Source organism: Nanorana parkeri, unplaced genomic scaffold (assembly GCF_000935625.1).
Source record: "Nanorana parkeri isolate BGI_ZX_2015 unplaced genomic scaffold, ASM93562v1 scaffold2478, whole genome shotgun sequence".
NCBI classification, from domain to species: Eukaryota; Metazoa; Chordata; class Amphibia; order Anura; family Dicroglossidae; genus Nanorana; species Nanorana parkeri.
Window position 1 is genome coordinate 130,864 of NW_017308746.1, and position 11,389 is coordinate 142,252.

At 47.3% G+C, this 11,389-nt stretch overlaps 1 protein-coding gene across 1 annotated transcript in view; it reads right to left on the reverse strand.

Annotated features, from left to right (window-relative positions):
- The window catches only part of SLC25A29 (solute carrier family 25 member 29), a 27,260-nt gene extending 16,277 nt beyond the window's left edge, over positions 1–10,983 (reverse strand). The window contains exon 1 of the mRNA XM_018573664.1: positions 10,922–10,983. Coding sequence (XP_018429166.1) covers positions 10,922–10,955 — 34 coding nt within the window. The 5' untranslated portion in view covers positions 10,956–10,983. The remainder of the gene's footprint in view (positions 1–10,921) is intronic.
- Between the last annotated feature and the right edge of the window lie 406 nt (positions 10,984–11,389).

Consider the following 11,389-nt stretch of genomic DNA (forward strand, 5'->3'; position numbering starts at 1 on the left):
GCAGCTGATGGGGCTCATACCTAATTGAGACAAAACCACCAAATGTTTTCGACTAGAGAGCTGAAAAATAGAGAGAAGGGTTTTCTTTTTTTCCCCCCATTTTGTTTTACATTAATAAACAGCAATTTGCTGGTTACAGATTTCCTCCAAGGGTCGGTTTACACTCGTGCCTCGCCTTAACGCACGATCGTTATGCGTGTCATCATGCATTGCTCGGTTATAAATGTGCCATAATGCATAATAAATGATGCATGTTCATTTATTTTCCCGTTCACATCTGTGCATTGTGGTACATTGCGTTAGTGGGTTGGCGTGCTCTTGAAAACGAATGGCACGGCAAAGCACCATGGGGCAGTACACGCACTGCTATAATACACAGTAATAGGAGCGTTTGAGGGCTTGTTCACACGACGTCCCGATTCTGTCCTGACCAGATCCGTTCGCTCCTGCACTAAAAATGCATCCCAATGTGTCCCTATGTGTTTAATGGGCTACAGTTCTCACGTGCTCAGGACAGAAAAAATACTGCATGTCACGTTGCCAGGAAACAGTCCGGAAACGCACGAACGCGTCAAAAACGCGCCAAAAACGGACCGCACTGCAGCTAAGCAAAAAAAAAAGTGAGCTCCCAAATCCTCATATAAACTCCAAAACTGACCCTCGGAGTCCCTGAGCCTCAAGATCGGGTGTACCCAATAACGACGTCTCCTGCAAGCTCGTTCTCTGCAGATTGCTGTAGCCAGCACCAACACCATGCCTGCAAACGTGATACATGTCTGATCACCAGCTTTTTTTTTTTTTTTTAACTTTAATAGTTTTTTTATTTTAAGATTACATCGCAAACATTTTTACATCAACAACTACTGCTGCTAGGGAGGGCAGGGAAGAAAAGGCAAGCCACTGCTTTAAAGGGAACCCGTCACATCAACTTTGCTTTTTGCATTGATTTCCTGTTACTGGTCTACGTATGGTTGCCATGCCTTTAGCAGTGAGGCTCACGTGATGTGGTGGAGTGGTGAAAGTACAAATTACTTCATGTCTCTAGGGGTCATGCCTGTGGATGTCAGAGTCTTGCAAAGGCTCATGGGACTTGTAGTTCCACAACAGCTGGAATGCCAAGGTTGCCTACCCCAGTGCTAGCTATTTCCTGCCTGCATTATACTGACCGTTCACCAGTAGAAAAGCAAATATATATATTTTTCTTTCTAACAGAATAAATACAGATTATGTTTTAGTAATGATCACCTGATCAGACACATCCTGACCGGCAAGGATACTGATTCAGCATCAGGCTGCATTCCATTCACTCCCACACCCCGCTTATGGGAAAGGCAGAATGGATGACGATTTAAAGCTGAACTCCAGACAAACCAGTTTAAATTCAGATTATTATACTATATATACACTATATTGCCCAAAGTATTGCGACACCCCTCCAAATCATTGGGTTCAGGTGTTCTGTGAAATTTCTTGCTACTAAATATTCCGCAGTCACCTGTTACTGGGATTATAACAAAGTGGAGACGTGTTCTCTGGAGTGACCAATCAAGTTTCTCTGTCTGGCAATCCGATGGACGTGTCTGGGTTTGGCGGTTGCCAGGAGAACAGTACTTGCCTGACTGCATTGTGCCAAGAGGGAGACATTTACCAGCCAAAGGCTTTGTATTTCTGTCCATCCAGTCCTGAGATTTAGACAGACAACTAGGAAGTAGTCACAGCCAATCCAGCGACCTGATTTTTCTCTACTATAGTTAACATTTTCAGCTCATTGGTCAGTGAATGAGCAGAAATAACAATGATGAGCTAATCTCTCTGCTCTTCAGGTCTATTAGCATGCTCGCTGCTATGTAGCGCCCTCAATTGGCTCCTTGTGCTGCTTCTACCTCCCCTCTAAGTTTTGCTGTACAGGGACTACAACAGGCTGATATCAAGTAAAATGCAGGTACTCCCACTGCTACCATGTACAAAATACTTTGATGATGTAATTATAAATACAGAAATGAATTAATTAATGTCTGGATTTTACTCTAAAGCTGAACTTCAGGATAAAAAATGATGAGTATTCTTCCTCAAGTCTTGGTGAGCTTTGTGTGTTTCTACCAGATCTGTGCAGTAATCCAGTGTGAGACTTGGAGCTTCCTGTAATAAAGACCGGTCACTCCTGCTCTCTCGCCTTGTGACTGGTCTTGTTTCCACCCCCTCCTGTAATAAAGACCGCTCACTGCTGCTCTCTCGCCTTGTGACTGGTCTTGTTTCCGCCCCCTCCTGTAAGACCACTCACTGCTGCTCTTTCTCCTTGTGCAGGGTGACTGGTCTTGTCTCCGCCCCCTCCTGTAATAAACACCGGTCACTGCCGCGCTCTCCTTGTGCAGGCTGACTGGTCTCATCGCCGACCCCTACCTGTTAACTGTAATGGGTGGGGCCAACTGAGCCCCACCCACAGTTCTGCCCAGGCTATGTACAGCACGGTGATGATGTCACTGCTATTTTTCCAAATCATAAACTGGGTTAGCACAGCCATTTGGTGCACACAAAGTAGATTTATATCCTTTGTGGTTACCGAGGAATATATTTCAATGATTTTTTTTATTGTGCCCCGAGTTTAGCTCTAAATATTCTCTGCTAATTGATGTATTTCTTTCCTATGGAGGTATAAAAGAAAATGCAGTATTTCTGGCCTCCTTGGACAAGTGCTGATGTAGGATAATGACAGATCCAGACAAGTGTTGGGGTGAGGACGAGGGCGACAGCTGTTTATTTTAGCTTTGATCCTTAACAGAAAAACACTGTGCGCGTGCGGGCGTTCAACACACACACACACACACACACACACACACACACACACACACAAATAGACAATTTGACATTTTTAAAAATGAGACTATGGGGTCAGTGTTTTTCCCCATAGTTCTCCTTAGGGTAACGGGAGGACACAAACTAGCGTCCTCCCGTTACCCTAAGCTCAGTATACCGCGGGCTACAGCTCGCGGTATACTGAGACGCCGCAGCCGGAGCGGATCCCGACATCGATGTCGAGATCCGCCCAGCTGCGTGAGTGACAGCTGGCTCTGCCTATCTAGAGGCAGAGCCAGCTGTCCCCGCCCCCGCCCGTTCCGCAAGTCAGCGCTGGCGGATCGGAGCGGGGAGGGGGGAATCCAGCCCCTCCCCCTGTCACCGCAGAGAGCCGTGACAGGATCGAGAGGTGAGCGAACGCCGGTATATGTTCGCTCACCTCCCGATCTACTGAGCCGACCTGCGACAGTCTCATTGTCACAGGTCGGCTAGAACTATGAGGTGAGTGAAAAGCACTCACCTCATAGTTCTCTTTAAGAATGTGCAACAGTGAATGTGGTTTTCGTGAGCTCTCAGTAGTTCGGTGCAGCCACAGGGATTGAATTGTATTGTCTCTGACGCAGAGACTTGAATCGTGAGAAGGAGTGGTTCGGCCTCATTCACACTGCCGCGCGTATACGCGCATATTGTACCGTATGCAAATATATGGCTCCATACACACAGCTGCGTATGGAGCAGTATATTTGCGTAGCGTAAAAATGCGCAAAAACAGAATGGCACCGAGATGCGTCCGGGCAGCGTATTTCTTCTTATTTTACGTATATACAATTTTGCTCTTGCGCCGTGTGTGAATGAGGCCTAAAGCACTGTGCAAAGCAGGAAGCAGAGCCTGCATATGTAAATGAACAATCCTCCATGTACATACAGCTGTAGAAATGATACATAATGTTTTGTTGTTGTTAAACATTAACAATACTTGATAAACATTCCCAAACTGAACTCTTAAATGTTTATCCATAAAGAGAAACACTGTACACTCCCTTTAAGGCCCGGTTCACACCTGGGCGTTTTGTAGCACGTTCCTACACTCTGCAAAACGCTCAAACACCGAAATCCCATTATTTCCTATGGGTATGGTTCACACCTGGGCGTATTACAGGCCGTATGAGTGCGCTACAAACGCCCTACGCCCAAAGAAGTACAGGAGCTTCTTTGGGGCGTTTTTGTCGCGCATATCCATTGGGATACAGCCAGGTAGCCCTCGCAAACACACGTTTTTTTTACCGCGAATAGCGCGACACGAAACGCACATATTTGATACGCCTAGGTGTGAACCCAGCCTAAGACAAACAAGCACCTTTTCATATACAGCCGAACGAGTTTACATTATCTCTACTCATCTCCATTCAGATAGTCAGATTGCCAGAGGGAAATTCCAACCTGTTGGATCCCAAACTTGTCTAACATAGGATACACATGGTGCAAATTGTGGCCGATTCATGACTGGCAGAAATCTGCACGGTGGGTACCGCTGTCAGCACATTCACCTTTGTGCCCGGCATCCCTCCATCAGCTGATACAAGGAGCAGGTTGGAAAATTCTTGCTGTAAGAATATAAATGAAGACAGCGGAGGATTCCTCCATCCATGCTTGTAAGTGCTCCGTTATATTTTCTTCGTTTAGCCCGCAGGTTGAATGAAGAAAATATAACCGTGTGTACCCAGCTTACCATACACAAGATATTTCACATTCGGCCCCACCTGAGAAACCACTCGATTCCCCCATTCCTGCTAAGAGGCATGAGTGGGCGGAATCTTCCCAGCCGGGTTTTGTATCCAGCCGAAAAGCGGCCCTCTGAATTCCCGATGCCTGCAGCCGATTGGCATTTCCACAAGGCTCCTTTAACAAATGTTGATTTAAAAACTTGACTTTTGTCTGGCCAAGTGGCACCAGCGCCTTGGCAAATTTGGCTGATTCAGCAGGAAACTTTAAGCGCCCCACAAGGGATCACCCGGGTGTAAATCAGGCCCTTAAAATGGAAAAATAATAATTGGTCTCAGAAGATAATTGTCCTACAACCTAGAATTGCAATGATGGTGCGGAGGTTAGCAGCCACGGTGGCAAATCTCCGTCACGGATTGAAGGGCTCCTCCAGACAAACAGCTACGTGATTGGTTCAAACATATACAGGAACGGTTTTCCCTGGTGACAGATTTGCAAAGTAGAACCAAACATGCTCATGATCCTCCCAGGTCTCCGCTCAATGAGGGGGTGCAACATTTTCAGAGAATGTAATTCAGACACTGTGCCATTGCCCCACCTCTCAGTTCTCCAACCCTATGCTAATGCAGGCACACTTCAATACCTCCCAATATACATCATCTTACAGAAAATTACCCCCATCACACACACTTCCCCGCCGAATTAGACTTGTACCTGAATTGGATGTAGTTTTAGGCTCTTGCAGTCCCTACACAGTAGAGCTCAGACTTTGGCTGCCCATACACCTTACAACCATCGCACGACTTTCATTGTGCGATGGATGTAAGGTCATTAAAATTTCGTACGACCTGCCCATCTTGGACAGGCAGATCGTACTTGCGATCATCGCAAGCCTGCCCCGCTGAGGGGATGGCTTGCAGATGATTGCAGTGCTGAGCGGGCAGTGTGCGCTTGCACACACCGGCCCGTGCGGCATTCATCTTCCCGAGCAGGCTACCAACCCGCTGAAAATCGTACGATTTTCGGCGAGATTTCGAGCGTGCTAGGAAGACGAAAGTCGGTTTGCGACCGTACAGTAGATGTGGTCACACGCAGCCCATACGCCTGCCGATTATCGTACCATCGCGGGATCACCCGCGATTATCGTACGATAATTGGTAGGTGTATGGGCACCTTTTGAAAGGGAGATGCAGCAAAGGAGCAAATTAGTAGTGCTGCGACTGACATACTGATAGCAGGTGGTAACAGAGGGAAAGAAAGATGAAGTCATCAGTCTGCTGCTTCTCCTTTCATTGTCCAATCTCGTGAAAATACAAGTCCTCAGGCAGATAAAACGGCTCTTTTCTATGACCGCTTCTGTGTATTTAGTGGTTTGCTGGAAGTTCAGCTTTAAAAATGACGTCATGACTCCAAAGAATGCCAAAGTGAACCGTTGGGTGATTGACGTGTTTGCCTTTAGTTGTTCAATGTTTGCATTATAAAATCTGCTGCCCGTGTCCAGCACAGTAACCCACGTGCCTGTCTTCAGCCAACGTACGAATAGCAACCTGAATTACAACTGAACACTGCAGCAGCTTGTAAAAGACAGGAAACAGAAACCGACAGGGCAAATAGCATGAGTCACACCGCCAGTGCCAGCGTCAATGGCATAACCTACGTGCCACCTACGTAACAGTCAATAAACAGCCTAATCTTGTGAGGATTAGTATACACAGCGTATCCTTCCCTACGTCCAGTGACGCTGTAGCCTGGTGCACTGTAGAACGATGGCCTACTTTTTACAAGGGGAGATCAATGGGTCAGCTGCTGGTCTAATGCTAGCACAGCTACAGCCGGCCTTATTCCAACTAGTACCATTGGCATGGAATGATGTACAATCCAAAAGGTTCCGGTGTAACTCAGTGGCAGCATGTGGATGGTTGATTTTGGTTTAGGAGGGAGGGGTGGGGAGCAGGTATACCATCAGGACCCATTCACAGCATGCATTGCATCAATGCATGCAACACATTTGTGCATAAAGGCTGCCAGCCCACCTCAAAGCACTAAATCAATGCAGCTGCAGCACTGTTACCAATGCAGCAAACCACAGCACACATTGCGTTGTAGTGTGCTGTACTGCAGGTGCATTGCCAGCTACTGTACAAGTGTATTGGGGTGTCAATCTAAATGAATGGCACTGCACTGTAATGCACATTGTATAGTGCCGCATGTTACCATATTTAGCGTGAATGGATCCTTGAGAGATCCACTGCACTGCACGGTAACAGTAAAGTGCCTGCAACCATTAGAGAACCAGAAGCATGATTTCATTGGCATGTTTGTTTGTCCCCCGTCACGAACCTCCCTGACCAAGCACTATTAGATGGCCTTTCCCTGTTTTCCTGGAGACAAAAAGGTGCCCATAGCACTCCACCCTTGTCCATTGGCACACAGAGGTAGGTTTGTCCCAATCACTGGGAATTTGCCCAGGGGCACATAGCTCGCCCATGCAATAGGGATCAATTGCTACACATACACATATGGAACACATTGCTCACTGTGGAATGAGGTGCACAAGTAGCATGCAGTGCTCCATATGCTACAAGCTACTTGTGTACCTCACTCCATAGGAAGCCATTTGTTCCATATGTGTAGCATTCGATATGCCTACAGGGCTATTCACTAAAGGGTGAAGGGTTTGGAGAAGGCAGGAGAAGTGAAAAATCTAGGACAACATAGCGGAGCTGGAAAGTTAGCTGAATTGGATAATGTTTCCTGTTCAGCTGTGTTGTCCTAGATTGTTCACTTCTCCTGTCTGCTCCAAACTCTTCACCCTTTTAGTGAATAGACCTGCAAGAGATTTATGACCAGCGATCTTAGCGAAAAATCGCCTGCGTGATCCTAGTCTGCCGTGTGCAGATGGAAATTTGGTAACCAGCGTGATGGATTGAATCACAGATAACAATAATCTCATAGCAAGTCTTTACAAATAAGCAAAATTAATATTCAACGATATGCAGAACATTCCAAAAACACTGAAAAATCTCGGTTTTAATCTAAATTTGCAGATCTAGCAAATGGAACGGCAGGTAAAAGATCTCCCGTGCATCTCACGGAAAATTGCCCATAACTGTGGGGCCTTAATGTTCCTACAGTCATGAGATGATCATGCAGTCATCACGTAGAAGGAAGCAGCAGAAAAAGCCAAGGAACCATCAATAGGTTGTGCCGGATTCTTCTACAATGAATGTCCTCTCTGGATAAGCCGGCACGGTGGGGTGCCTGCCCGCTCTCCTCCCACAGACATTAACATACTCCACTGCACAATTTATTTTCTATGGCTGGCGTTACAGCTGATAGCACCATGCGGTCAGACATGACATTGTATAGCTGAAGCAGATTCTTCCTATTCTGTATTGATATAACAAAGTCTTAGTAAAGCTGTGTACATCCTTTATATTGGATCTGTTGAGTGTAGGACACACAGTCTTCCACACCGTGCACAGTCTATGGCGGAGCAGAGTCTCCAGTGTATAAAGAAGACGTGCAACATTATTAAGCAATTTTTTTTTTCCAGTGGCACATCCAGGCCGGACAGGTGTTCTGATACACATGGAACACCACGCTGCAATGCTGATTCCTAAATACATGGTTTCATGTGAGGACACAAAGAATATCACCAGCTTGAATGGTGCAGCATTCAGAAAAATAAAACTAGGACTGATTCTCCAAAAGATAGACTCTGAACATTGGGAAAAGACGACCATTGTGACAGACCAGCAGACCATGGAAAGCTTGTCTCACTCCCACAATTGGGGGAACTAGTAAGCTATCCAAAAGCAGTCTAGTAGGACATGCTAAGGCAGGGGTGCCCACAATTTTTTGTGTTAAGATCTACTTTTCAAATGACGATCTAATTGAGATCTACCAACGAAAAAAAAACCTCCCTCGCTCTCTCTCTCCTGGCCGCCTCTCCTCGCTCATCCTCCTGGCCGCCTCTCCTCGCTCATCCTCCTGGCCGCCTCTCCTCGCTCATCCTCCTGGCCGTCTCTCTTCGCTCATCCTCCTGGCCGTCTCTCTTCGCTCTCTCTCTCTCTCTCTTGGCCGTCTCTCCTCGCTCTCTCTTTCCAGGCTGTCTCTCTTTGCTCATCCTCCTGGCTGTCTCTCCTTGCTCATCCTCCTGGCTGTCTCTCCTTGCTCATCCTCCTGGCTGTCTCTCTCCACTCACCTTGCTGTATTTTGCAAACAGTGCAGTGCAACAGGCTGTGTAAACGAAAATTCTTTGATGTAATACATAGCACTTCAACCACCAGAATCCACCAGAAAGGTGTCAGGGAGCTTGGCTCAGCAGACTCAGGCTGATAGGTAATCATGTGTGGAGGCTAAATAAATATACCAAAATGGAATAAAGGCGCCGCCATTCATACCCTTCGTGATCTACCAGCATCAACGTTGAGAGCTACTGGTAGATCACGATCTATCTAATGGGCAGCCTATTGATAAGGCTTGTGGTTCTTCTTCAGATGTGGAGACTATCCCAGTCTGTGACTACATGGCCAGATCATTTGACTTGTGTATGGACACCATTCTACAGGCTGGCACACTGGGGCTTCTAGTTCATCGGTAGCTTCAGGAATCCAGGTTGGCCAATCCTATTCTATAGCCATGTGCTAATAGTTGGTATGAATGACTTGAGCATTGATGACTATCAAGCAGTTCATGGGATACTCCTAAGCACTACTAAGCGCCTTGGAATGTGGGTTGTGTTTGCCACCTTCAGCAGAAATTGTCCGCCACACTGGAGAATCATCATGACTGATTGATGACTTCTGTATTGCACACTGCAATATCACTGTTACTGAGCAGTCTCCATGTAAAATGAACCATAGTCAAACATTGGCCAAACAAGGAAGAAAAAAATGCCATGGGTTACTGGAGAAACCAAAGATCAGGACTCATATTGACCATCCTTATCAATATGCCCAGTATGGCCAGACGTTGACCCTAAAAAAGAATGCAATTCAACCAATTTGTCTGTCTGTTGCGACCAATGGGGTAAGGGTATAAAGAATCTGTAAACGCTATAAACACTTTTTTTTTCTTATTTCCCAACATGTAGGCCCACCTGTGACTGAATGCACCTTGAAAGGCCTGGTTGACCCAAACCACCTTAGCGGCAGATCCTGACGTCTCATTAGTAAAGGATGACCAAGAATGCCGGGCAGCAAGACATCTATGTACGATGATCCAATTAAGCAAGTCATCCCATGTGTATGATCATCCCATAGAGAAAGCCATGCCATGTGTATGATCACCCCATAGAGAAAGCCATGCCATGTGTATGAGCACCCCATAGAGATAGCCACCCCATGACCCATTGAGTAAGCCATCTCATGTACAGTATATGATCAGCAGATAGAGCTAGCCATCTCATGTGTATGATCACACTATAGGGCTAGCCGTCCTGTGATTATTATCACCCCATTGAGCTAGCCATCCCATGCATATGATTACCCCAGAAAGCTAGCCATCCCATGTGTTTGATTATCCTACAGAGTCAGCCATCCCATGTAGGAACACCCGATTTCAGCTGGCTATCCAATGTGTAACATTACCCTATAGAGCTAGCCATCCCATAGGTAGCACTACCCCCATTGAGCTAGCCATCCCATAGGTAGCACTACCCCCATTGAGCTAGCCATCCCATAGGTAGCACTACCCCCATTGAGCTAGCCATCCCATAGGTAGCACTACCCCCATTGAGCTAGCCATCCCATAGGTAGCACTACCCCCATTGAGCTAGCCATCCCATAGGTAGCACTACCCCCATTGAGCTAGCCATCCCATAGGTAGCACTACCCCCATTGAGCTAGCCATCCCATAGGTAGCATTACCCCATAGAGCTAGCCATCCCATGCGTATGATCACCCCATAGAGCTAGCCATCCCATGCATATGATCACCCCATGCATATGATCACCCCATAGATAGAGCTAGCCACCCCTTGCGTATGATCACCCCATAGATAGAGCTAGCCACCCCTTGCGTATGATCACCCCATAGATAGAGCTAGCCATCCCATGCATATGATCACCCCATAGATAGAGCTAGCCACCCCATGTATAATATGATCACCCCATAAAGCTAGCCACCCCATGATCCATCTGTCTCTTACTGCAACCATCACAGAAAACACAGGTTCGAACCCCGACCCCGGCCCATGTCTCCTCATCGGTCAGGAGAATCCCCCCGGCAGCACCTTCTGCAGAGGGAGAGAGCAGCCAGCTGCAGCAGAGCCCAGACTTCCCCCTTCCATCGGTCTAGAACCCGGAGAACAATGACAATGCTCGCTGATTGGCTGCTGGGGGGGGGTTACAGTATCTCACACACATCCTGTACCCCATTGTCCATAGATGGGAATCTCTCACCTCCTGCGCATCCAGCCAAGAAATCCAACGCCATCCCGGGGTGAATGCAGAACGCAGCGACTCTTCTGTCTCCAATGCTCGGATCGGTAGTAGTAGTGGAAGCTCCTGTTCTGTAGTGGGGGAGGGGATGACGATGATGAAGAGTGTGTGACGTTGTGTTTTTCTGCCGTAGGTTCCAAAAATAATTCGCAACGAGTGAATCCAGCGACCCCCCCCCAGGCGGTCCGCACAGCGCACGGTGTGTGCCAGGCTCAGCGATCGTCTCTTCTATTCCTAGCGCCACCCAAGAAGGTGCAAATGTCCTTATTTAGGAGGTGCGCCTCGTCCAATCAGAGCAGGAGGATGGGACAACACCCCCGTGACCCGCCCCCTACACACCGCCTTCTTCATGGGAGGGGGGCACATCCTCAGCACATGAGACGTGGGGGGAATCTGCAATTCATAATGTAGTGGGGGAGGTGAGCTGTG